Genomic DNA, 27,508 nt, shown 5'->3' on the forward strand with positions numbered 1-27,508 from the left:
CTGGGGAGGTGATTCAGCTCATCCCCGCCAGCCTCTGAAGGACATTGTAACGTTTGATGGTTATTTTTCTTGAAGGCTGTTTTGGTGTTGTTTGTGTCTTTTACTGCTTGCTAGCCCGTGGAAAAAAAAAAAAAAAGGCTCATCTTTTTTGGGGTTGAAAAAAATGCATTGCACCCTGTTCTGCCTTGCGTTTTAAGAAAATGTGCTCTGTCAGGTAACTTTTCTGTGCTATGTATGCATACGTAATTCCCGTCGTGGCTCAGCCGGTCGGGAGGGTTCTGGTTGTTGGTGCTGCGCCTCGAGACTCGGGACAGTGCCCTTGTCTCACCTGGTGCCTGAAAACGCAGCGCGTAGGACCCACATCTTGGCAGAACTTTCCTTGTGAGCCAATACGAGGTGGTGGAGAAGAGATCGATGAAGGTTGTCTGCTCTGTTGGTGGGAAAACTCCCTGCTTGAAAATAACACCGTATTTTTCACATTTTGCAGTTGGCAGACCACGCATTGGAGCCTGCTGGCAGTGGGCTTTTGTTACCTTTTGTGGCTTGCTTTCAAGTAGTCCGCTGACCCACAATGTTGGAAACCAGTGCCTTCAGCTCAGTATTGGGCTGTCTCCCTTCAGTTCTTCAGTTTGCCGCCGACTTGGGGTTGTTACTGTTTGATGTTGTACCGTAGTATGGAGGTCCTGGCTCGGACTGGAGTCCTACTCTACTGGAATGTAGTAAGTGGGTTCCTGCCCCTACTAAATTCACAAGCAAATTAGGAGGTGGTGTGGGAATACGGAAAGCCCAGGGGAGCCCACAGTACTGTTGATGGGCGATGGAAGTGATGAGAGTGGGGGCAGTGTGTTGGCATCAGTGTGGGTGTGGGTAACTCAAGGTCCTCTGCGGTGGCCGGTGGAGCTAGCTGGGACAGCTGAAGCCACTGCTGCTGCTGCCAGCTCTCCCCACCACCATTGCCCCAGAAGTGGCTGTTTGGGCAACAGAGCTGAAAAGGATGTGCCTGCTCCTCAGGCGCTGCGGCTTTGCTGCTGTGGTACTTGAGGTGCAAGCTGCTGTCCAGGGCGCTGGGCTGTAAACTGTGGCTCCGGAGCAGGTAAATGTCCTGCTCCGCTGTCCAGGGTGACATGTGTGATGTGGGGATGAGGGCAGGGACCCCCTCAGCATAGGGATCCCCTGCCTGGCTACTCATGTGCTCAGGCAGGCTCTGCCCGTCCCTCCTTGCTTCCCAGCTCTCTTGCCTCGTGGCATCAAGCCCAGGGAGGATCTTGGCAGCCCATCCCACTGCACCACACCAGGCATCCTCTCTGAGCACCTCTCCAAAATCTTGGGCTTTGGGTCCTGAGCTTTGGGGCAGAAAAGGTTTTTCCCCTTCTGCAGATGTCAAGGCTAGTAAAATGGGGTCCAGAACTGGGAAACTGACTCTACTGAACAATGAAGTAAATAAAAAAGCATGACAGAAAGAACTGTTAGAACTGCGTTTACCAACTTCACGTGCTGTTCTGTGTGTGGTATAACTAGGGACAGCTCAGTTAGCGTGAATGAGAGGCGCTCATTTCTTTTTATGTCAGAGGAGCGAAAATCTCTGATGTTGGGGCAGGGCACCCCTTCGCAGCACCTGCACCCAGAGGAAGGTTTGCAGAGGGGCACAGCTCCCCACAGCCTACCCTGCCACCAGCCTGGCGTGCCAGGAGCTGTCAGCGGGGCTTATCATGGACCTCGTGGTGCAGAGGTGTGGGGTTTGCAGGGGGTGGTGTGCAGGCTGGGCCGGCAGCCAAGGCAGGAGGAACGCTGGTGCTTCGCAGCCTCCCACCGCCCCGAGCCTGCCCCGTGTTGAGCAGGGTGCTGGGATGGGCGGCTGCTGGAGGACCCTGCTGACCTAGTGTGTCTCCGCTGGCTTTGGCTTAGCTAAAGTCTGGGGAGAAGTTTGTTGGTTTTTTGTTTTGTGTGGTTTTTTTTGCGTTTTTTTTAGAGGCTCTTTAGATGCATCTGAGAGACTTACGAATTAATTTTCCTATCCAACTTATGAATATTCTTTTTCTATAGACTTGGGAGTATATACCACATACTTCTTTCATGCTCTCAGCTACCATTATAGTCTAAGCTATTTCCATGATACTTTATTTTTTTTCTAATAAAAACTTAAAGAATTTACATCCATCCCTCTATTGTTATTTTTCAAACTCTTTTGCAACTACTGTTCTGTTATGTAATTTTTTTTAATATTGAGTGCGTTTTAAATACGAGCCCTTTTGTTCCTTACTTATTCTGAAAGTCTGCACTTCAACTGGACATTTTTGAAATCTAAAAGTTAAAAAGTTTGTTGCACAGATGTAGATTAATTCAGTTCTTAAAATCTTTTGAGTTCATAACTTTCTATAAATATCTGACAGCAGCAGACACTTTGAAGACTCACAGAGCTCATTTTTCTGTAAATACAAAGTAGTAACTAAAACCAAAGAGAACATTAAAAAAATTACAAATTAAAAATAAGAGGGATTGTTTATCAGTTTGGGTTTTTTTCAGATGTTTTCTAGAAAATGCTATAAATACATTTATTTGTTTCAAAAACTGTGTAGAAAGAGGATTCAATATCCGCAGGAATGCAATAATGTGTATTTTGGCATTTTGTGCTTTTTAAAGCCTCTGGGTAGCCCGAGACTGATTAGTAGAAGGTTTTTAATAAATAAAGGTTGTGTGACCATAAAAGGAATCAAGCACTTAAAGGTCAAAGAACAGATTTTTCTAAAGTCAGTACAGCAAATCAGAGGGTTTTAAGGCTGGTTAGCCTGTTTTTCCTTTAGATCGTTGTGTATTTGTATACCATCCTTGCACAGAATAACATACAGAGCTTCTTGTCAGGAAGTTTTGGCTGCATTGGTTTACATTACAGTCATCTTCTATCTTAAATGACAGCAAAGGACAAATACTAAATTCACCAGATTCCAAGAACTCTGAATGAAAATACTTTGGGAAGTAGTGTTATTACAGACTGTTTCTCTCATTTTTGGAGTCCCATTTAATGTCATTTGGCATTTTGAGAGAGACCACGACAGGGTAAAACAATATAGTTGGGTTAGGCAGTGCGATGGTACGGCTCAATAACCTTACCCTGAACATAGGAAAGGGACAAAAGGGAGAGCAGCTAATTAAAAAAACCAAACCAGAAAACCCCAACAAAAACCCTAACAGCTTCCCTCGCCCTGATCAAACCCAGCCATGTCTTAGTTTTTTGAAGCACAAAGATCTGTGCTGAAACACACAGGTGGGTTGATCTGCTCTAAAAGATGGGGAGTTGCTGAATTCGAGCAGTTTGAATGAGAAGCCATGGTTTCAGGTTACAGGATTTCAGCCCCGCGCTGGAAAATTGAGTTACTTTGATGGCAGGGGAGAGGATCCCCGTGGAAGCATTGCAGTGCAGTTGTCTGCCGCTTAGATGCTTTTCCTCGCAGAGATCATTTTCCAAACAGATTCCTCCATCGCAGACCAGTTTGACCCACTTTCGATGCTGTAAACAGAGATCAGAATTGGAGCGGGAATTTTCCTTGTCATATGAGGCTTCGCGCTCCATTAAGTTTTGTTTGTACTTTCATTTTTGGTCAGCTGTTCGACAGAAAGCATCATTTTGAAGACAGCTTTGTTCCGTTCAGGGAAAATAGGGAAGACGCATCAGGGGATGTGATGCAGCAGCCATTTGCCCCCCCCCGTGGTTCCCCCCCTCCCGTTAGGGGCTTTTGGAGGGGGTGGGAGCAGCTGGTTCAGTGCTTTGAAGCCAGGGGATGGGGAAGCGTGCTGGGTGCACGGCTGGGTCTCGCGTGCCCTGGCTCCCCTCCATCAAACAGACCGTCCCCAGCCGTCGCACCGAGCGCAGGACTGAACAACCCAGAAGCTGCTGGGCTGTGCGTGGGAGGCTGATCTGAACCGCAGCTGCTTCCTCTCGCCGCTCCCGCATCGCTGAGGCGTGAGGGGAGCAGCGCGGGGCTGGCCCCGGGAAAACGTACGGCATGCCCTCGCTGGCTGAGGCTGGTGTGCGGCTGGGAGAAAACTTTGTTCGCCTTGTGGAGGCTTAGCACCAGCATCAACATCAATTTGATTGTTAGTCGGGGTAGTATCAGGACTGACGGCAGCACGGATTAGGGTCTTTTTATAAATACCTCGTGTATTAGTATGGTTCTTTTTTTAATGATGGAGGTCTTTGGCTAAATGAGGCATTCTGAATTGCAATTTTAGGAAGAGATTAACTCTACGCAACTTGCAAGGCAAATGAGTTGCTGTGTATGACCAAAAGCACTGAAAGAGAATCAGAGTCCCCAAAAGGAGGGTTTGGGCTGCCACGTGCGGCAGCCATTTCACCAGCCTTGTCCTCGCAGTGGGTGTGTGTACCTACAGCTCTGGAAAAAATGGGAGATTTTATGTTCATTGGTCTCTGATTTCACATGAATATGTCAGGGCTGAGTACTTCTGACCTGTTGTGACAAGGTGTGACCTGACTGTAGTATTTCAAGTGTTGCAAAGGGAGAAGAAAGGGAAGATGTTTGGGAGCCAGAGTTAATAACAAGTGTTGATTTTTATGCCCCAGTACCTTTTCAAAGGGTGCAACGCTGGCTGTGAGCTGGTTGTGGAGCCCAGGCAGAGCTCAGGAACCGTGGTGAGCACCGCATCAGCGATGCAGAGGTTACTCCTAAAGTAAGCGGTTGCCAGGTGCTCGTTGCCTCCAAGCAATCTGAATTTAGGAAATTCTTCTGGCAGGATGGGTCTGCCTGGCTGAACAAAAGGACTGTCCTGCCTTGCTCACTGGAATGATGTTGCATGGTCCTGGTGTTACAGCAGCAGCAGGTCATCGTAGGACTAGACCTGGGAGGCAGGAAGCAAAATCTGCATTTTAACGTGCATATGCTCTCTCCCCCTGGCAGGAGTCCTTACATAGAGCCTCCCGGGAGATTATTGTGCTTCTGGCAAGAATAATCCGTACTGGACAGCTGTGCCTGCCATGGCTGCATGCTTGGGGAGTGCTGGCGTACGTGCACATGCTGTTGCTCCAGGGTGGAAGCACTGCAGGGGCGAGCCAAGCACCAGGGGAAAGTTATCCCAAGCAAAGTCCTTACAGTGCCTTTTTCCTGATTACACACTGTTCTTGTAAGTGTTACAGTGAGCTTCTTACAGCGTCATTTGGTCCTGTTATGGAGTTGTCGTTGGCTGTGTTGTCATTTACCACGTTACTTCTATTGCCTTGTGAGAGCGGTGGGGCAAGGATGCAGTGAAAGAGAACGCCCACGTATTTCTCACCTATGCACTGGCTCTGTAATTCTGGTGACTGGCATGTTATCCAGAGAAACACAGTCTGCGTGTACATGCTGAGGAAGCAGAGGACTTGCATCTGTGTTTGCTGTCTTTTTCCTTGAAAATCGGACCCTGTTAATGCATAAGGGTCTAGACTGAATTAAATGAGGGCATGCCAGGTCCTGAGAAGAGGGGGCAATTAAAGAAACTGTTGGTGATTAAATCGTTTTTGTGAGAAAATACAGAAAGATAATGTAGTTTTGCAGGTCTTATTCTCATTAATATCCTTTCAACAGTTTCTAGATACGTTTGTGCAGAACAGGGACAACAGAATAGACAATTTCTTAGCCCTCAGGTGCTCTACTGCTACCCAGACCATTGTCTGAACGTTGTGTCTGTGTGGGGAAAAGAAAGAGCTGTGGGGATGCCACCAGCACCCTTCCTCTGGTTACTGCTGCATGCTAGTGGCTGAGGGCACCACACCATTTGGCTGAAAATGTTTAAGATTGTAATTCAAGCTTTAAAAAAACCTGGAAGTCTGGCTTTAAAATTGAAGTTTACAAATGGTATATGTATGTAAGTGTATTTATTCATATATATATACCCATATACTCGAATAAAATCTGGATTTGAACCACTGAAGGGAATTCAATATACAACTTTGTTAAATAATTGTAATTAGTCATTACCTGGTGGCTGTGATTTGCAGAGCTGGAACCTTAACACATTTCAAGCATGACAGGGCTTACAAAAATACTGCGGGCTAGCAGCATGGAAGCAGCATCAGTCTTGCACCTTGGGTGGCTGAGCTTTACTCCCTGATCCTCAGCCAGTGTGACATTCCTGTGCTCTCCTTGACTTCGCTGCATGAGCAAAGCCACCTTCTCTCCATATCTCTCGGTACAACGAGGTTGCTGCCATCACCCACCACCAGCACCATGGAGTTGAGGAGGGGTGGCTGGCCTCATCTGCAAGAAGTTGCCATCATGCAGCTCCTCACCGTGGACCTTTAGCACCCAGTGGGCAGAGTCACCCCGTTAGCCTGCAAAACACTGCTCAGGTCTAAAAGCATTTCATTCGGGTCTCCATTTTCCTGCTCTGCAGTGAGTGCTGTTGGATGATGTTGGCAACTTGCCCAGGAGAGGGTCTCCACTGTAGGGCTTTGGTAGTCCTGTGGAATATTTTCACACAGAGAGGGGGGGAAAAAGCAGTAAAAATCATACACTCCCCCTGGCCGGTGCAGCTTTGCTGACAGAGAAATGCTTTTGTTGGCTTCTTTAATGTCATTGGGAGAAGTGGTACTGTTAGACTGGCAGAGGAATTCCCTCTCTGGCATATGTTATATCCACACTGCGGAGCGATGCCAGCATATCTAGCAGCAGAACTCTCCCAGCGTAAACAAACCCTGAGTGATTGGACTCCTGAAGCCCAAGCTTGTGCTGCATCAAATCAGTGGCGCTGCATGGGAAACGCTGCAGGGTTTGCATGAGAAAAGGTGCAGAATCCCTACCCACCAGCCTCCCTTCGCAGGGGAACCCCTTGAGGTAGGTTCTTGCTGAGCCTTGCCTGAATACCGCCCATGCCTGGAGCAGCACTTCGTTGGGATTTTCCCTCTCACTGACTTCAGGGAAATACACGTTCTCCTGAGGGAACCTAATGCTGGCACCCCTGGAGCTCTGCGGCACGAGGCTGATGATACTGCATGGGGTTGGTGACAGTTGCACGCTAGCTGGTCTCCTCTTTTCCTTCAAAACAGCAAGAAAATAAGAAAACCCACAGGAACTGGGAATATTAGTTCTCAGCATTTAGGAAGCAGTGGAAAGAAAATTACTCCTGCAGCTGCCACTAGACCCTGTCATGTGGACGTATAAAAATCTTCAGAGACACTCCTGTGCATGTGTTCTGGTAGGACTCATGCATAGTTCACAGGGTGGGCCTGCAAGTCAGTCATAATTGCAGTTGCAAAAGGCAGCTGTCACTTGTGTTTGCTAAGTTTTATGTGCTTGGCATTCTCAGTTTCTTAATGCTGTGTTAATGTAGGTTTTTGTGTGAAATACAAAAATATAACGGAAACTTGAGAAAACAGAAACACCATCTGGAATGTCCGGGTGCTCTTAACTTACTGTGTTTGTCTCTTAGGGTCTGGTCATATTCCCACCTCCTGGGAGTCAGTTTACAGACTTTGATGGGTATTTGATCAGAGTCCAAGGGAGGTGACAGAAGTACAGTACTTCCACTGCAAAGAACATACTGTTTACTTGAGCATTGTTTAATACAGGTGCAAATCCGAAAGGATGACCTCAAACAGCTGTATCAGTTTTACAGTATCAGTTTTGCAGAGCAAATTAAAGAAAAAAAGTGGCTCTAGTTGTTGTGTAAGACTCAAAGAATCGGTTTACCAAGGCTGCCACAGACCTGGCTGGCATTTTAACCAAACTGTAAATTTCCTTTGCAAACGTAGCTGACCTTAGGTTTTGACGGCTATTTCCAGTAAGGGACTGAAGCTGCTAAAGCAGAACATCAGTGTGTTTGAATGTAGGTCACTGTTAATGAAGGCTGGTCAAGCATTTCTGAACATGTGCAAGGGCAGAACTTCAAGAGCTGGAGGACAGTCAACCAGAGTGCTCCTGGTTCCAGGTGTCATAGCAGGGGAAGTTGAGGGCACATGAAGCTGTGGCTGATGAGTTGGTACGGCCCATAGGGTGGTGGGATAAGGTTTTGTGGCAGTAGAATAGAGTTAAATGTGGGATTGCAGTCGCTGGTTTGGAAGGTGTGGTCTCAGGTGGGATAGATGGAAGGATGGAGTACAGGGACTGGTGTGGTGACGTAGGATGTGCAGCAGAGGAATGTCAGATGTGGGGTTAACCGTGCTGATGGCTATGGAGCGAGACAGTGGGACCTAAGAGCTGCTGCTGTCACTATTAGTGGTGTCCAAGGGCAAGAGGTTTGGGAACCTCCATGCTAAATTACATCATAAAAAGTGGGCACCTCTCACTCCTCAGAGAGGATGCACTGTTGAGTTCTTCCAAAGGGCACTTAAAGGACTCTTGTAAGTCCAGGAGATGAATGGAGTTTGCAATGCTAAGCAGATGAAGGCTCACTGTGTTAAAATCCCAGATGGGGTCAAGAACATAGGTGCACTCTTGCTTTTGCCTTCTGCTGTGTCTTGGCTCTTTGTTAACTTCAAGACCAGGTGTTCTTCTCAGCATGTAAGAATTTTAGGGCGTATTTTAAGGCACCCGCCTTCTGCTTTGTGCTGTGTGCAGAGCCCAAGTGAATTCTTGCATGAACCCTGGAAATTTGAAATTTGGGCACCTTAGTGCATGGCTTTGTAGGAACTTCAGCCTTTTACTGGATCTAGTTCTTAGTAGGTATGCTGACTGCCTGATGCTGTGTTTTCAGAGCATGGGTTTCCTCATTGCTGAAAAGTTTGTGGGCAGCAGGTTTTATAGGTTGGGAAGAGCCAGTACTAAGGAGCTACAGTGCCACAGAAACAGTGTCATGGTAAGATCTGGTGTTCCATCAAGACACCTAATTTTAAAATAGAACTGCGCCTTGCTGAGAATCCTGATGCGTGTTTTTAGTTTAATTATAGCATCCTGCTAATGTCACCTAATGCCACCAGCAAGATGTGTGATCTCTGAAGTGGCTGGGCTCAAATGCAGAGTGCTTGTCACTTACAGACATGGAAGGTCCAACCCTTTCAAGTGCAGCTCTGACTCCTGCTGTCCTGGGAGAAGCGTGGGGCTCTGTCCGTCTGCAGTCCTCTGAGCCCAGCTGTGTTCACTGGCTACAGAGGGAGCACCGCATCTGCCATCAGTCCCTATCAGTTGGTGCTTCCTTGAGAAGCAGACAGTGTCTGCCTGTGTAGCTATGGAGGACATCACTGTGATGCCACTCTTTCTTTCCCATCCTTGCTGGGTGGTGCAATTTGTGAGGGTGGGTGCGATGGAGGACGGAGCAGGAAACTTGAACATCCCAGGAAACCTGAACATCCCAAGGGATGAGCTCTGCTGGGCACTGGTGTAGGAGCAGGCAGGGGGTAGCACTGCTGGGAGAGGTAGGGAGGGAAGGAACCTGCAGGAGCTGCTGGACAAGTGAATCACCTGTAGGTTCACAGCCCAGGTTAGTGTGAGAATGGCCTGGCTTCCTTCCTCATGATTTTTTTTAATCTCATCTTTATTCCTGAACACAAACCGTGGTGACAAACCTCAGCCTGCAGTGCTTGTATAGAAGGTGTTTGCCTCCGTGCCACCATGCTCCGTCAGAAGATCAGTTACCCTTGATGTTGTGCCTTAGCCAGTCAAAGGCGCTGGAAGCAAAACACAGCTGCTGCTGTGGGACCGAATGTGGTCAATGTGACCCTTTCATTAGCTTTGCTACATTGTTCATTTATAGTGTTTTTACTCTTTGGATTGCAGTAATGCTCTGTGTGTGCAAGGTGGTCTGAAACCTGGAAAGAAAACTGTTTCCTACTGTGGGGTGGATCTGGTGTAGAGGTCTCCAGGCCAGATAAACTGGGTGTGGAAAAAATGGTCTGGCATGGTGTGGTGGAGGACAAGTACTCTTGTCCAGCCTGTCCCTACGCCACCTCCTTTTGCGACTGCATTCTTCTGCAATGCTCTCTAGAGTGCAGGGTTGCCTCTTTATGGGATTTAGCCCTAGTATCCCTACTGGAGGGACGAGTCTTTGAACTTTAGACTCAGGCAGCTGTACTCTGGAAAAGGGCATGTTTAAGTGTCTGCTTACTAGTTTGCAGCTACCTGTTATGTTCTCCGTTAGTTTCTGCTTCCTAGTAACTGAGATAGTCTTCTTGCATAGTAAACCATCTTGTACATATTACATCTTGCTAGATAAATGACTGATTTTTTAAACTTATATGTAGTAAGTTCATACAGAATCTCTTCCACTTGTCTTGGTAGATTCCAGTTTATATTTAAAGACCTCATACACCTCTCTGACTCATTTTGTCAACTTGTTCAGCAGATAAATGCAAGTAAACAGCTCATTTTCCATACGTATAGCTGAAGATATCTCCTACTTATTATTAATTGCTAATGTTTACTCATTGCACTCAAAGGACTGCATTTTTTTTCTTTTAAACTCATTATTTACATGTTCCTTGCTTATTTTCTTCATATACTTTCCCTGTTCAAATGAACTAATGGTAGTCTTTTTTGTTTTTCCTAAGGCCACCCTGTCATACTGTTCTTGATACTGCCTGTCTGCATTGCCCTTTTTAATGCATTTGTTGTTGATTAAAATCATAGATTTAAACTGATCAAAAGGGACATAGCATTTAGCTAGGTACCATCTATTTGTACTCCCATCTTTTCTGGATAGTGGAAAATGTACTCCACTCCTTGATAGCTCCAGTGCATCATGTAAGTGTCCTCATTGAACTAGCCGTGATTCCCAGAACTACTCCCTGAGAGATTAAATCTTAATCAGAACCTGTCCCTTTACCACGAAGAAGTGGTTTAAACTGTTGCATTCCACTTGTCTCTCTGGATTCCACCGTGGAGTCCCAGTCCCTAATTAAGAATCTGTCGGGTCCCTCTGGAGTCCTTGTCTTTTCTAATTACTATTAACCTTTTTTATTTGTATTACTAGAGCACATAGAGGTTCCAGCTGGACACTGAAGCCTCTTTGTACTAGGCATCGTATAGACATACAAGAAGACAGCTCCTACTAATGAACTAGTGGGTGTTGGTCTGTGAGAGCAAGAGGATAAAGCAAATACTGGAGAGGAAAGTATGTAACCTCTTTATTTCATTGGCTTTATGTACATGTAGCCTACTTTTTATTAAGCAAAGTAAATTTGGAGTGTTACCCTACTGTAATTTTATTTTGCTTATCCTTTCTCTCTGAAAGAGAGAAGGAAAAATTTGCCATCTTTCAGGCAGACGAGGACTTACCTGCCTGTGGTCTGCTTGCGTTATGTTCTGTTACATTTTGAATGGTCTGTGAGGCCATAAATGTGATCTATGAGAGAGAGGTCAGTCTCCTGAGCTTCCTATAACTGTATGTAAAGGATGTCATATAAGTATGATTTTAGCATGGGCTTGGCCTGCGTAATTGCACTTTGAGATTCTCTCAGGGGGGCTGAGTTTGTTACTCGGGTCCCCCACTGTGTTTCTCAGCCATCTGTAGGAGAAGGTTGCCAGGATCACATTAAGATTTTCTAGGTAAATAACTTCATGGGTTTGCTTCTTTTTATGGGATCGTTAATACTTTAAATTTCTAGCAGGATACAAATGCTAATATATTTTTAAATTCTTTACCCATATGCTTCTGTCTCCTGTTAGATAAAAATGCCACTGTAGCCACAGAGCTGAGAAAACAGAGAAAACATAGCCTGTTTCTTGCATTGCCCCTGAAGCCTTTTCCCTCGTTTTATGAGAGAAAAAAATTCTAAAGATTTACTGTAACTTATTCTTTTGAGAGAAGATGATTTTTAACTGGAATCATGCATTAGAGTGCTGGTCAGGCTGATCAGTGCTGGTCATGGACGTATATTTGGCATGCATTTTAAACTTCCAGACCTGACAGAGGACATTTTGCAGGGTTTGGGTTTTCTTTGCTTGTTGTTTCTTTAATCTTTAATTGGAAGTTTTTGCCCTCCTGTAATGAGATGTCCCTCTTACACCATCCCCCACCCCCATTTTTTTTTTTTTTGGCCTATGTCCAGGTGTGGTGCAGTCTTTTATGAATTATGTGCAGTCACTTATGAGGTAGTAATACATATATCTGGGTTTCTTAACAATAAGTGGGTTCTGTGCTTAAGGTATTGGGGACTTTGGCCATGAAGAATGTTTATGTGGATTATGTTACAAAACAAGACATTTTTTTCTTTATAGAGAAATCTAGATTTACTGTGATTTCTTGTTAGAAATTATTCTGGTTTTGAATGTAGAAGTAATTTTAACGTGGCTCAGAATGAAGAGGCCTTGATGAATGATGCTGGCATGGTTGACAAAGCTTCAGATTTCTTACTAGAAATAAGAAGTAAATTAATAGAGTAACTAAAATGTATAACAAGCAAGAGGGATGAAGCTCATGTTTCCAGGAGGGTTCTCTCACCAACTGAGTATCCTTTCCAAACTTACTGAATTTCTCTTTGGGGCTGTTGTACTCACACAGGACTTCTTTGCCATTCCCTTTATATTTTAGTGTAGTAAAAGGGTTATTCTTAACCCACAATGGTTTATCATAGTACTGAACAATTTGAGGAGTTTGGGGTGTGTGTGTGTTTGGGCTTGCCTGAAGAAAGGAAAATTCCTCAACTCATATTGCTACCAAATTCCTTGCATTACAAAATAGTGGCTTTCATTTAAAACTCAACTGAATTTTGTGTTTAGAAAATGAGAGTGACTTGTGTTTTAAATTTCTTTGTACCAGGTTCACCCTGTCATGCTGTTGCATTTGTTAATTTTTGCGGTATCATGGGGTTAGAGGTACCTTTGATACTGCATAGAGGTGTGGGAAGGCACTACCGTGGTTTCAGCTTGAAACGATGTTTGGAGTCAACCTGATGTGAAGTTCCCAAGTGCTATGCAGGTAGATCATGCTTGTGAGTTTATCTAGCCTTGACATATGTGTGCGTTTAACAAAACTTCCTTCCGAGTGTAACGCATAATCGAAGGACATGATGCCGTGTGTTGCCACCGTAGCTTCCAGCTTCCAGTACATTTTTGTGCTAGGCTTTCCCTTCCTAGCGGGAGGTGTCCAGGGCTGCAGGTCTGCTCTACCTCTCAGTTTGGGCAATGCTTTGTTTGCTGAACTACTTCATAGAAATCAATGAATTTATTCTGAAAGGACGCTTACGTGCACACAGGATTTGAGTTAAGCCGTGCTAAGTTAAGCTACAGCCCTGGAGCCCGTGGGGCTGGGTGTTTTTCCGTGGAAGGTCTACAGTTTCAGGGTAGAGGTTGAAGGCAGTGTGAATGCCGCTGCATTGCCAAAAGCTGTTTTCTCTTTAAGCTGGGTCATGGTTCTCCTCTTTGTGAAGTTGATTTTCCTCTAGGGTAAGAAGAGACTGAAGCTATTTAATAAACTACAGGTAAACAAATCTCGTTAACATCGGACACTCCAATCGGTAGATGATTAACTCTGGGGACTGATGTTTTTCCACCGAGGTCTTTTGGGGCATTTCTGATGTACACCCTTGTTAGAAACCCCATACTTACGGGTGAACCGAAGTCAAACCAGAGGAGGGCACCGGCAGCCCCACAAACGACAGGGCCCACCGGCGACGCGGGCCTTTCGCCCGTGCACCCTCAGTGCGTGCAGCGGCCCGGGTGGGCCCCGTGCCGAGGGAGGGGGGCCCGCACAGCCCCCCGGCCGCCTCGCCCGGCCGCCCGGACCCTCAATGGCAATGGGGCGCGGCTGCGATTATTTAAAAATTATTTAAAAACACCAAGCGGCGAGGCCTGGGGGCACATCCACGGGGGCTCCCCGCCCTCCCCCCGCCGGCCGCGCCTGCCTCTGCAGCCGGGGCGGGCCGGGCCACGCCTCCCTCCTCCCCCGCCCGGGGCCCGCCCGGGGCCGCGCCTGGCCGGGGCACCCCTGCCCGCGCTCCTGCCCGCCGCCCCCTGCCCTCGCACGCCATTTCCTGTGCTCCGTGTTTACTTCCCGGTTCAACCCCTTCACTGGGAGCGATTGGTGCCGCCGCCTGCGGAGGGAGCGGGAGGTGAGGGGAGCGGCGGGGCGGGGGAGCGCCGTGCCGGTCTGCGCCGGTCCCCGCGCTCAGCCTCCGCCTCTTCTCTTGCAGGTGTACCCGGAGCCGCGGACGGAGGGCGAGTGCCTGAGCAACATCCGCGAGTTCCTGCGGGGCTGCGGTGCCTCCCTCCGCCTGGAGGTGAGTCGGGGCGGGGGCAGGCGGCGCCGGGAGGGGGGTGCCCGGCCCGGTCCCCGGGGGCGCCTGCGGGGGGTTCTCTGCCTCCCTCTGCCCGCCGGGCGCCGCAGGAGGCGGCGCTGCCCTCCCTTTGTGCCCGGGGACGTGGGGGCGGCCGGTGGCGGGCGCCTGACAAGATGGTGGCGGCCGCCCCTCCCCTGGCTGCGGGCCCGGGGGGCGGCGGGGGGCGCCGCCGCTGCTCGCCTGGGGCTGCCTCCGCGGCCTCTCCGCTGCCCACCGATGGGTTTCGGGGGCGGCTGCGCCCCGGCCGGGCCTCCGTCGCCGGGCGATGGCTCGGCTGGGCTGGCTTGGCTTGGCTTGCTGGCGGCGTGAGTGTAAAACGTGCTGCACGGCGTGGAAGGGGCACCCAGGGCCTCGCCTCTCCTCGCCGAGCGCTGGGGGAGGGCGCGCCCCGTCCCCGTCCCCCCCGGTCGGTGTGCAGCGGGGCTCCCTGTGCCGGGGGCGGGGAGGCGCGTTCGCCTGGCTCCGCTGCGGGTAAAACCTTTGGGTTTCTGTGCCGGTGGATTCTTGATAATAAACGTTTAAATTATATAGGATTTATTCGTGCAGCCGCTTCTGAAGCGCTGGAGCTCGCTTACACAAATTAACTTGGTAACAGCCAAATGAAATACTAATTAAAGAAAATGGCAGGTGCTGTTTCTTCTATTTAAATTTACATTACATAAAAGCCCAGCAAACTGCCATCTTTTCCACACATGCGTTCACAGCGTTGCAGATTAGGAAGCCATATATTACCAGTATATTTAGCTATAACAAGTACATACTGCTGTCAAGTTTACTTGATGTTTGTGTGTGGGAAGGAACTGATGCGCTTAAGAACAGGTTCCAGTTTCTCTGCATTGGAAAGTGAGAGGTACTGTAATTTCGGTTCTCGGAGGCGTATTTTGGGTGGAAAAAATTGTTTCTAGTGTTTCTGAACTTAAATTAGTCAAGTGTTGCTTTAGTTCTCAGGTTCTTACAGTACCTTTGGTCTTGCCTGTGATTTTTGCCTGGCAGTAACAGAATATTATTAAAAAGACTGATGGCTTTCCTGAGGCCTCTAAACATTAATGAAATTAATGATACTTACAGGACTTGCATTTAATCTTGGGTTTTGTCATGGGGAAAGATGGAAATTAAGACAGCTTTCAGTGTTGCTCCTTGTGAAATAAGATCTCACATCTTTACCAGCCTTTCTCCCCGTGCCTGCCCTGCCGCGCGCCCCCCCCCAATAGAGAATCTTTTAGGGTTTGTTGGGAGAACAAGCAAATTAAGTTGCAAAATACTTAGAAACCAAGTTCTGGGGTGAACTGTGTGTTATGTCAAGCATTCTTTTTTGCCTTAAAGCCACTGTCACTCCATTTGTCTTTTCTAAGGCTATGTTAAGTTTTTGATGCTTTGAACGTCCATGTGTGAGAGCTGATCTAAAATCCGGGTAGTAGACATGCATAAGATAGAGAGAGCTGGGGAGGGAGGCACTTCAAATAAGTCATCAAGTACTGCAAATCTTAAACCAAAGTGGGGAGGTGGAATACCATTAATAACCCCCTCTCCCCACCCCCCCCCACCCCCACCCCCCCCGACTACTTATATCAGGTCTGTCACTAAGATTGAAGTTTTTGGAGTTGTGACAAGCTGGGAGTAGTTGCAGCATTGCAGTTTTATGTCTCTTTTGTAGTGGCAGAAAACTTTTGTCAGTTCTTTTCCTTGGAATGACAAGAAAATGAAGAAAAATGATTAAAAGAGAAGACAATTCAGGTCTTATTTGCAGAGCCTGAATATTTTTGGGCATAGTCAAATTGTTAATCTGGCCTCAGGGGCTTCTCAGCAAGATTGCCGGAAACTCCTTTCTTACGTGGAGGTAACTGGCTGTAGTAGCTTCCAGCTCAGCATGTTGGGACAGGAATTACTCCTGAGGTACCAGAAGAGTTCAGAGGCTGCTGGTAGGAAGGAGCATAAATGCTTGAGCTTATGGAGCCTCTCGTGTGTGTATTTATGGCTTGTACCCTGGCCATTCCCTGTTGTTTTCTCATTAATTTTTCCAACCCCCTAGCTGTGGTCAAAGATGAGAGTCATGGCAACCCGGATTCAACCAGTGAGTAGCTGGCAGGGGCCTATCGGTCATCTGCTTATCCTGGGCTCTTTCTCCCGTCTCCTTTAACAAGGTGTGAGTCAGCCCTCCTGAATCTTTGCCTTCCTCACTGTGGGAACTGGGGAGATGCCATAGCTCCTCTGTGCAGTGTTTATGTAATGTTTCCTTAGTTATGATCAGGTTTAGCAATTGCATTGAGCAAAGAATGTGAAGAGCGTCTCTGGAATCGGTGAAGGGGAGATTTTCAGAGAGGGCAGATTATTAGGTAATAAAGGGTTAATGGTGAGTATAAATATTTGTCAAAGTGGTGGATGTGTATGTGATAACTTAAAAAGTAGAAACTTTTGGATAATACAGGTATTTTAGGAAGCTCTGGAGTGGTGTAGGGAGGTGTGACGTTGTGTGCACAACTGTGGTGTTTTTCCTGAGAAGTGTTCCACAATGTGGAGTTTAGCGTGGCTCTACAAGGGGTGCATTTGAACCTGACGTTGAATCTGAGTTTTATGTAACTGGGTTAGGTGATTTCTCTGTATATAATTTTACGAGTGTGGTAAAAACATGGTGCTAGTTTGGTTAGCCTAGGTTCAGCATTGCACAAGCATTTTTTTGTTCCTAAACCTGAACTCATCTTGGAAGTAATAGAACTGTATTTTTACAAAACTATCAGAACTCCTTGCCTTGCTGGAGCTCTGTATGGTTCCAGCTGTGGAGACTTCATTACAGCATGTTTGAGAACTTGGTAAACTGCTGTGGCTAATGAAAAGTTACACAGCAGTAGATGGCTTCTTTGAGATGCTTTCATCTGTGGTGTCCTTTTTTTAGAGGACATAATGACTGTTGTCTTCATACCCTAAAAATAAGGAATGGAGGTGTGAAACTTTGTTGATTTAGAAATGTTCTGGTGTCTGAAAGCTGTTCTTATCTTCCTCTTACTTTCAAGCAAGTTTGGGCTATCAGGGAGATAACAAGATAATCAGGAAGGATATTTTAAGTTCTAATAAGAATTGCAACTCCTCAAAGGAAACCAGTGGCTCCTATGCCACATGCCCTCAGTATTTTTTGATGTTTAAGTGTTACAGAACAAAGAGAGTACTTAATCTGGAATGTGCAGCAATCCTTTGTAGATGAAGTCTGGGTTGGTAAAGCAGAGCAAGCATCGAGAAATAACCAGAAGAAGGTTCTGCAAGTATTGATTTTAATTATTTTTTAATACAGATTTTTGTATGCAGGTACAAAGAGCTGAGACTCTTAATGAAAAAAAAAAATGTTCCTAGGACCTCAACCAGGGACTGAATTTGCAACTTCAAGTTGTTTTTTCCTTTGTAGAATCTGTTAGTGTTTGCTTAGAATAGTTGTCGAGTAGTTTTTTCTACTTTGAAGCTTCACTGTCTATGTTGAATGTCTATGTAGACAGAAGAGACTATAGACTAGCTGCCTATATTGTCAGTTCACAAATTAATGTGCACTTTTTTCTTAGACGTAGGCTATTTGCCATATACTGCTCTTGCCATTTCTGCTTTAAAGGTTGTTTTCCCCCACAGTTTTGTCTTTGGGAAAACATTTAACTGTACTCCCTTCTGAGAGGAATGACCTGGTTTTTCAAAGCAGGGTCCTAGACAGTTTCTTCATATAGAAGAATACAGGTGAATATGTATAATTGAGATGCAACTCACTGCAGGTGTAAAGTATCTTCCAAAGAAGTCTGGCAAAAGGGACAGTAATGAGAAGGTGATGGTCACAGTGCATTTGTTCTTGTCTTAGCCCCAGTAAGTTTTGCTGCAATGATTATCTTGTACCTGTGTCATGTTTCTTGAGTTTTGTTCTCTTTGAAAGGAGTTTCAGCTTCCTGAGTATAATGCAGTCTTTCGCCATTCTTTGACCAGAGCTGCTTGACATCTTGCAGGGCTAAAAAGAAACCCTGGAGAAATCACTGTGTAGTTCAACAGCAGAGAAGTTTGTTTGTGGAGCAGTTAAATGTAGAATAATAAGCAAGAATAATAAACAGGTTAAAAGAAAACCATGTTTGTGCCTTATTGTTTAAAGGGCAGAATGCTTAGTACATCCTGTGAAGAATACAAAGCTCTACGTGATGAAATTCCGTGAGTAGTGTCTTGCAGCATTTTTCTGCAGACTTTTGTCAAACGGACGATTAATGCCTGCTTATCTGCAAGTACCTAATGTTAACAGGTTTCTTGAGCTCAAAAATATTTTGTATTTCTGACTTTTATATTGATAGGAAAGTTGGTAACTGGCTAGTGGAAAAAGATAGACAAGCCATGCATCTGAGAACCTTTTCCCTACCTGCCAAGAGACCTGCTTGCCTCTGGGATTCAGGATGGTCATTTTGTTACAGAGGCAGCAATGCCAAAACCAGGGTTTTATTTCCACAGCAAGCTAACTGTAGAAGAAATCAAGTAAACCCAGCAGTCTTATGTTGTCTAGGAAGGTCTTGTGTCTGTTTGTTATTAAATCTCTTGTACAAGGATTTGCTCTTAAGGTTCAGAACACTGTATGCAAATTTTGGAAATATAATTCATAGCTCTCGAGATTTAATCAAGATATACAAATGTCTATAAATGTCTATAGTACTGCTCTAGCCTTGGGGAAAAGTTTGTAAGGGGTGCCATTGTCATTCTGTTAGGCCGTATAATCCTTTGGGAGCAAGCTTGCATGTCTGTTTTCTTCCCTCACACCCACTCCTGCCGTAGCAGTGCATCTATTAGGTGATGCTCCTGTTTTTCTGTGCCTTGCATGCTGCTTCAGATAATTATGGCCACAATCCTACTACCATTGTGGCCTTAGAAAGGTATTCTGCAGGTTGGCTTTTGAAGACCTATTTGTACAAGGAAGGTGTAGAGCTAAGCTACTAGCATGGATGAACTTAGTTGATGTCTGTTAAGCCATGGTGGCTACAAACTTTGACTAGAAGGCACCCTACTGCATGGTACACCTTGCACAAAACCCTTCTGTTTGCACAGGAGTAGTACTCTGAATTATGTCTGTTAGTGAATCAGGAATGACTAAGGTTCTGGTACTGAAGAGCTTTAGGCCAATCTTATGATAATACAGGAATTCAATCATCCACCTACTGCTCTCAGCCCTTGTTTAGACTATTGTCTATGTATTGTCAAGAACAATATTTTCTTTAGATTTGCTCTTGGTTTTATTTCAACAGAAAGTCTTTCTAACCAGGAAGCTGAGCTGCCAAGTTCCGTGGCCGAACGCCTTCATGATTCTTTTTTGTAAATATTTTCCACAATTTTGATGTTTTAAAGTTACCATTCTTTGCTTACAGACCACACATTGGAAAGTTTTATTTGGAGGCTGAGATCTTACTGGTAGAGTTTTTCCAAAAGGGAAAAATTGTCCAAGAAAGTTACTTATTTTGTTAAAGATACGCCTACTGTATTCTTCCCTCTTGATTTCCACTTGTTTGCAAAACTACTCTGAACAGATCTGTACCAGAGAATACTTACAGCGAAGCGCAGTGCATCACTGCAACTAGTCTTGTACATACTGAACATATTTGCATGTAATAGAAAAGCACAACCTGACTTGCATGATTGGAAGGCCACATTAGCACATCTTGGAACCTTTCTAAGACAGGAAGGTGGTGTTAAACAATTATTTGTTACTTTTGTAGAATAGCTTCTCTTTACGATGAGTAGGATTCTTATGCACAAAATAGGACAGAGACCATGTTTCATATGTTGAACCATTCTTTGTATTCCCATTGAGGAGAAGCCGTTGAATACTATTTTAACGGTGTCTTACGAATAGAATGGTGGAAAAGTAGTTGTCTCTTTTTTTTTTTTTTTTTTTTTTTTAAGGCCAAACCAGTTCCTCATCTCATATACCATTCATGCATAGTGTCATGGTAGCTGAGGAAGTGACACAGAGAGGCAGGAACATACAGTGTTGGACAGGGAGGAATGGTAGTACCAGAAGCTATTACTGTTTTATTCAGTAAAACAGTCTAAAACACAAATGTGTGTGGCAGCATTTCAGCTCCTTACACTGAATAGATACACCTGTATCTATGAAAGGATACACCTTATCCCTGCTCAATTAAACCTTCCTTCTCTTCCCATGAGAATTTATTTCTTGTGGCTCTGCTAAGCTTACTGCATCACCACTAGTGTGGTATTGTGCTATCACTTCTTGACTAAACTGACTCCAGTGCCTTTCATTTAATAGGAAGAACGGATCTTCTTATTGGGGTACATGTTCAAAAGCACCTGATATTGAATAATTTGGGAAAAAAAAGGGCTAGCAAATAATAGAAGTGGATTACAAATGTGTGCTTTGTAAGGAGTACTGTAACAAACATGGTTGGGGAATGAGCTAGGGGTTTTTTAGGCTACTTAAGGGCTATATTCAACATCTCCCAAGTGAAAAAATAACTTGGAAATGTTGAATTGGACCATAAACATTTTAATTCCTGCGGTCTTTTTTGTGTTGTATGCTAATGTGATAACTCTGCACACAAAAATACAAGAATCTGACTGGCATGGTGGATCTACCACAGGTGCAGATCCATTTGCCTTTGCTGCATGGACCATATGTGAGGGTGGGTCCAGCATGTCAAAATACATCCAAAATGTGTCAGTCATGTCTTGGAGGTCAGTATGTACAAGGCAAGTTGCAGTGACACGCTGTTCTGTGCTGTAAATATCTAGTTCTGGTTTTGGCTGGGATAGAGTTAATCTTCTTTCTGGTAAGTAGCACAGTGCTGTTTTGGATTCAGGATGAGAATGATGTTGATAACACACTGACGTTTTAGTTGTTGCTGAGCAGTTCTTAAGCTAAGTCAAGGATTTCTCAGCTTCTCATACTGCCAAGCCAGTGAGGAGGCTGGGGGGGGGGGGGGGGGGGGGGCACAAGAAGCTGGGAGGGGACACAGCCAGGACAGCTGACCAGCTGACCAAAGGGGTATCCCGTACCATTTGCCATCATGCTGAACAATAAAATTGGGGTGGCCTGCTGCTCGGGGGCTGCTGCTGGCTGGGGCATCGGCCAGTGAGTGGTGAGCAATTGCATTGTGCATCACTTACTCTTTTATTATTATCATATCCCTTTTCTTTTCTGTTTTATTAAACTTTCTTGACCCATGAGTTTTACCTTTTTTCTGATTCTCTCCCCCATCTCACTGGGGACAAGTGAGTGAACAGCTGTGTGGTGTTTAGCTGCCTGCTGGGTTAAACCATGGCACCAATATAGATCTGTTCAGAGTAGTTTTGCGAATGAGTTGCTCTGTGGTTTGGGACAGGCTTCTATGTTACTGCTTCGTTTGTGGTGTTCATTTGGATCTTAAGATTAAAATGAACCTTCATGTAACAATTAAAATGTATTGCGCTATTAATCTAAAATGCACAGAAGATTTCAGCATTGTACTCTCATGCTCAAATACAGCTCTAACTTTTCACAAAAAGGTTTCAGTGCTGCTTTGATAAAGAGGAGTTACCATGTGAGGGGAAAGCATGGAAACTGGGAGAATTGGGAGGAAAAGATGGGTAGAGAGGGCTGAAGGGGAGGAGGGTTTTGGGCAGAGCTTCTGAGTCCCTGAGAGGAAAAAAAAAGGACTAGAAGCTGCTTGCTGACTTAAGCTGTTCTTCTGACTTGCCAAAGGAGTTCTTGTTCTCCAATTTCTTTAGCCCTTTCCTGCCCTCCAGCACTTCGGTGTGAAGCCCTGTGAGGAAGGGCTCAGCTGCTGGCTTTATGAAGGGTGAGAGCGGTGGGAGAGGCTTCTGATTAGCCCTGAGCTAGGAGCTAGCTGTGCAGGGGTGGTGGGGATGCCAGGGGTGAGGAGAGCAGGTGAGCTGCTCCATTCTTCCCAGCAAGAGAGTGACAGCAGGTACAGTAGGCTGGGTGGTGAGATGGGAGTGGAGATGGCATCTGGGCAGTGTTGCACCTGCTGTGAGGTGAGTGCTGAGCAGTGAAGTGTGTTTCAGAGAGACAGGTCTGAGTACATGTCAGGAACTGTCTGCCTTTTTCCTTTACAGAGGATGGCTATGGTCTTGCTAGTTGCTGTTGTGGTTTTTATGAATGACTTATGAAGTTGGACTTCAGAAGTCTTGGGGCTCCCTCTCCCCACACACACTTCTCTTGAATAGTTTTGACGACTTGTAAGAGACTTTTTTTTTTATCTGGCAAATGTACTGAAAATAGAAATTTAGATAAAGCTTGCACTCCACAACTACGCTTGTGTATACTGAACACAGTTACCTTGTTAGTAGGTATCAGCTGAATTTCTCAAGCCTTTGTGTGGCAGGGGGAGAACAACAGATCTACACTTATACAGAATGTGTTATAGGTGGTAGTATTCTGTGTGAAGAAGACTTGAGTACCTGCAGATCTAATGACATAGCATTGTATGTTTTTAACATACAAGTTCCTCGTTGCTGAAGTGCATCCTGCAGTATAGGAAATGGTAAGAACTTGGAAAACCCTCTTCTCTTGTAACAGTGACTGCGTTGCACCTCTTTGGCAAGGGAGGAATTCTAGCAGAATGGTTGCTTTCTGAGATGGGGACTGTGCAAAAGAGAGTCCAGCTCTGCGAAACAGGCTGTGGCTTTTGTTTACTGTCACCTCTGCAGAATCTTCTTTTGATTTTACTTGGGACTTAAGAGTCAACGTAAATCACCTCAGTTATGTGAAAATGATGCAATATCAAATGTAGGTCTTCTGTGACTTACTCGGATTTCTTAAATGCTTCCAGCTTTGCAACTGTTCCTGATGTCTGCTTGCATGTAAATACCTTGGTATGTGTCAGAAAAGTGATAAGCACTCTGCTACGTAGAGGAGGTTTCACCCAAGATAATGTCAATGAGAGGAGAAAAGTGTCTTGCCCCCTTCCTCTAATTGAAAGGAAATAAAATTTTAGAATATGGTAGTTTTCCCCTTTTCCTTTAGGGGAGTTAATCTTATTTTACTGTCTTTGGCTGAGTATAGCTGTTGCATGTTTCAGCGTGAACCTTCTATTTTGCTGTAGTTAACTGTGCTTAGAAGGTTCATCAGATGCTGCGCTGGTCCTGTCAGTGTTACTGAGAGCTGGAGTCTGCCTATGTGGGAAGCATCATGGTTTTTTTCATGCAGCTAGCTTTTCCCAGGTCTTTACATAAAGAAAATTGTAGTGCTGAAAACCTCAGACTCTTGTTACTGAAAGTAAGTTATCTTCAGCTGTGCTGCTTCAGTCCATTGCCTTACCTGTCTGATGAAACTAGCAGGATCTAGCTGGTGGGCAGGTGGGGAGGGGAGCTCAGCTGTGTGGGAAAATTATGTGATGTTTCAGTAGGTGGCAGTCCTTCTCTGAATCGGTCCAGGGCCAGTGGTGAGCCTGATGTCAGGAGGCAGAGAGGAAAAAAAAAAGAGGGAGCAAAGTCTTTCTGTCAGTGCCATCTTGTGGGACAAGAGCAAATAAATATGCGAGCCCGAGCACTGGTGGCTTGGAAAGGAGAGGGGTGTCCCTTCTGGTGCAGAGTGGTTTGCCTGCCTGGTGTCCCAAGGTGGCTTTGTCCAGCTGGCAGCCTTTGCTGGGAGGAGTGGGGAGAGCCTGTCTGGGCAGCACAGCAGCAGCCCTTGCTGCTTGTGGGGCCAGCAGGGAGGGGGCGAGGTGTGCTCGGGGTATCCTATGCTTCTGGAAGGGCTGGGGCTAGAGGCTCATGCTTAGCAGATGAAATCCTGATTGATCCTTGTCCCCCTGAACTTCGACTGTTGTGTGGAGTGTTGCACTGTTTCATCATCCAGTTGGCTGTGCTTCTTTGAATGGAGTGTTAAAACCTAAAGTAGCAGTTGCTTTGTGTCTGATTTAGAAACAAAACATTAAAAACTGAGTCAAGCCCCTGTTTCAATGCAAATCCTCAATGCTGCTTGCTTTACCTGCTCTATGAAAGGTAGAGTGCAGTAGTGCAGCTGCCTAAGATACTCCATTTAATATAGGGAATTAGATAATATAATATAGAAATAATAAAGGGAAAAACAGAGGCAGGGGGACAGAAGAAACAAATACGTGCCATTACGGGCTTGTGTACTTCCTGTTTCTGAAGGCCACCTTCATAGATCTCTCCTGACAGTGCATAGTGATTTTTAATATATATGTATATATATGTCATTTTTATTCCCCTGCCTCCCACTGTATTTTCTACCCCCTACCCCCTGACTTGTTTTCCTTAAGGAAGAGGGAGCATGAGAGTGGTTATCAGAGAGAGGACTAGTGGTTAGTGAGAACGTGGTGATGACATGCTTAATAGTTTTTTCCAGATATATACTTGTCAAATATCTTCTGAAATTCCTACCTGATCAAGTCCTCTGCTTGATGTCTGTTCTTGCTTCACAAAAACACCTAGGTTGTTTTGCATGACAATTTTAGGAAATTATTAGCTGGAAGTGGCAGCAAAAGCAGTAGATCTTGTTCTCTTAGGCTGATACTGCTGAAAACCAAACTATTGCCCTAGCCTTAATTAAATTATCCCTCCCCCCCCCCCCTTTTTTTTTTTTTTACACCCTCTTCTCCCATCTCTCCAAAATGGGTTGTAACAGGTTTGATTCCTTCATGCAGGTCACTCAGCAGGTGAATGGAAGGGGGAGTGGAGTGTGAGTGGCATTCTTCTTTTAATGGCATCTGCGATGTTGGAGCAAACTACATAGTCCTGAATTTTTAGGGTGATTTAAGTGAGCTGAGATTTGTCTAAATAGGGCTCTGGTCTCTGTGCTGATGGCACTAACGCTTTTTTTTTTTCTTCTTTTTTTCCATCAAGCTCCCCTCTGAGAAATTTTAAGAATGGGGACTCTGGATGTCCCGGGGCAGGGTTTGAGTGCAGGTTAAAATACTTTCCTCTTGCCCATCTGCCTGGCAGTGACTGAGCATGGTGGAGCAGGGCTTTCACGGGTGTTCAGCAGCTTTGCGCATAGCTGTGTGCTGGGCAGCTTCCTCTGAAGCCAGGAAAATGAAGTTGAATTGAAACAACACAAATATTTGATGGTGAGATTATTGGTGGTGCAGTGTAACATTTACTGGTGGTGAATTTGAGTAACAAAGGGAGCCAATTTAACTGGTTGCTGCTGCCAGAAGAGGAGGTCTGCTCCCACTTCTGCTTTGCCATGGCATCCTTCCCTGCCATGGCCATTTAGTCTTGTGCTGGTTTTCACATTTGCCAGCTAGCTGAGTAAATACACAAAAATCCAACCTCTTCCTTCCCATCCCTCTCAAAAGAAAAAGGCAAGAGGCAAAAAGAAGAAAACACTCCACCATCAACAACAGAAAATTGTGCTTCCCCCAGGCCCGCTGGTGATGGGATGGTGAGACAGATTGCCTCAGTGCGGGTTCTGAGTGCCGGGACTGATGCAAGGGAGGAGTTAGGGACACCTGTTAGGAGCAGGACTGCTTATTTCAGAACATCTTAATGGAGTTTGAAATCCAGCTCCAATTTTTAAATAATATTTTTTGAGAATCGCATTCATGGGCAATTGCTCAAGCATGTTTGTATGTGTGTGGGATGTGTATGGTTGGTGGGGGAGCCAGAGGAAGTGTTAGGCTGGGGCAGTGCACTGGTTTAGATTAGCATGGGCTGCAATGGAAATATCCGTAGCCAGGTGCCCGCCAATTCTGTGTTTGACTTTCCTTACGACTCTTGACAGCAAGCATGTACTGCCTGAATATTATTTTTACTTCATCAATATGAGTTTATGCTGTGTTTCATGTTTATTTCTAATGAAGTTTGAGCAGAAACATCCCTTTCTTTATTTTTTAAATGAATGGCCAGACTCCCAGTTAAATGTTCATTGCTTTGCTGCCAGTCTCTGGTGGGTTAGATTTTTTTTCTTCCAGTGTAACTGATCCCCTGAACTGGGTCAGTGTGGATCAGTTGAGTGACTGGGGGACAAAGGACACAGTGGAGAAAGGAGGGGACTGGGACCTCCTCTTTTGGCAGCAACAACCCAACCTAAAAGAAATACACCTGTACTTATGTTTCAGCTGTAGCACTCTATTCTTCAAATGTTTTGAATTCAGTCAGTACAAAGCAAAGGGACTGGAAGAGGGGGTGGGATCTCTTTCTCTCCAGTGCTGCTGCCCGCCTGCCCCCCCCCCCCCCCCCCCTTGTTCACTTAATGAATAAAAAGGAGGTTTAAGAAAAACATAGCTCCTAATTCTAAAATCTGTTAGCAGAAAGTGCCTAGAAGCAGTTTGTTTTAAATCAGCAGCCATAAATACTTTTTCCTCTTTGATAAATCAACTGGTTTTCCATGCAAAACATGTTGCAGTGTTTTTTTGGTCTTGAATGTTCTGTATGTTTTATTATAGAGTGCCTTCAAAAGGTATACTTTTATTACCACATTTTGTCTAAGAGCAGCCTCATTGAAATCATGACAGTTTATAATTTTTTGTCACTTGATCAAATTCTTTGTTCTCATGTGTGTTGAAAGATTTAGATGTGTGGAGATAGGATAATCTCCCACTTTTTCTTTTGTTTAGGAAAGTGCTTGAACTACAAATGCGGAGTAGGATATTAATCTATACTAATCTAATCATTACTCGAATAGGCCATTTAAATCCATCCACCCCTCAGGCTTGTGAGCACCTTAAAGTAAATTACAAGAAAATGCATTTTCATGCCCCTTGCCTTAAGCTAGTTTTTCACCCTGATGTCACATGAATGTTTTGCAGAAGACGATTTCCATGGTTAAATACAGCTAAAGTACTTGTCAGTGAAACTGAAAGAGCAGTTCTTCATTGTTAAGATACAAAGTTGTAATTAGCTGACTTTGATATTGTAAACTGCTGATAGTTAAATTGACCACATCTAGGTATTATTTATGGCCTAAGTTAATTAGTTGGCATGGAGGGCTCTGCAGTTTTGAAAATGACTGTCAGCTTGTTGATTTCTTTCCTGCCTGTACTTGCTTACTAAGATGGCTTATCTCTTAATTTTTTGTTAATGTTCCTTGCTAGAAGTATTTTCATTTTCAAGTGTCAGTGTATAATTCAGAATTAAGTGAACAATTGTAATTTTATTTATAGCTGTTGTCAGCAAATGCAGTAAGAAAATGTAGATATACCTTTAGAGCAGTCAAAAAAAAAAATATCTCAGATCTCAGGAAAGTACTCTTGAGATAGAAATTAAACAATATTGTAGCTTAAAATGCTGCTGTCTGTTTTTCCTAATTGACACACTCAAGAGTGTGTAATTTGGGGTTGTTTTGCATAGATGTAAATAAATCAGTTTTTGTATTAGTTTAGCTTGAAA

At 45.0% G+C, this 27,508-nt stretch overlaps 1 protein-coding gene across 3 annotated transcripts in view; it reads left to right on the forward strand.

The window, feature by feature from the left end:
- Positions 1-27,508, forward strand: part of ARHGEF7 (Rho guanine nucleotide exchange factor 7) — a 164,911-nt gene that overhangs the window by 40,384 nt on the left and 97,019 nt on the right. For 2 of the 3 annotated variants that reach the window (XM_080375532.1, XM_080375528.1), the window contains exon 2: positions 14,051-14,137. In XM_080375532.1, the coding sequence (XP_080231658.1) occupies positions 14,051-14,137 (87 nt within the window). Of the gene's footprint in view, positions 1-13,774; positions 13,970-14,050; positions 14,138-27,508 lie in introns of those variants that run through there. The other variant, XM_080375531.1, reaches the window with a different exon arrangement.

Source organism: Falco punctatus (assembly GCF_963210335.1).
Source record: "Falco punctatus genome assembly, chromosome: 2".
Lineage (NCBI taxonomy): Eukaryota > Metazoa > Chordata > Aves > Falconiformes > Falconidae > Falco > Falco punctatus.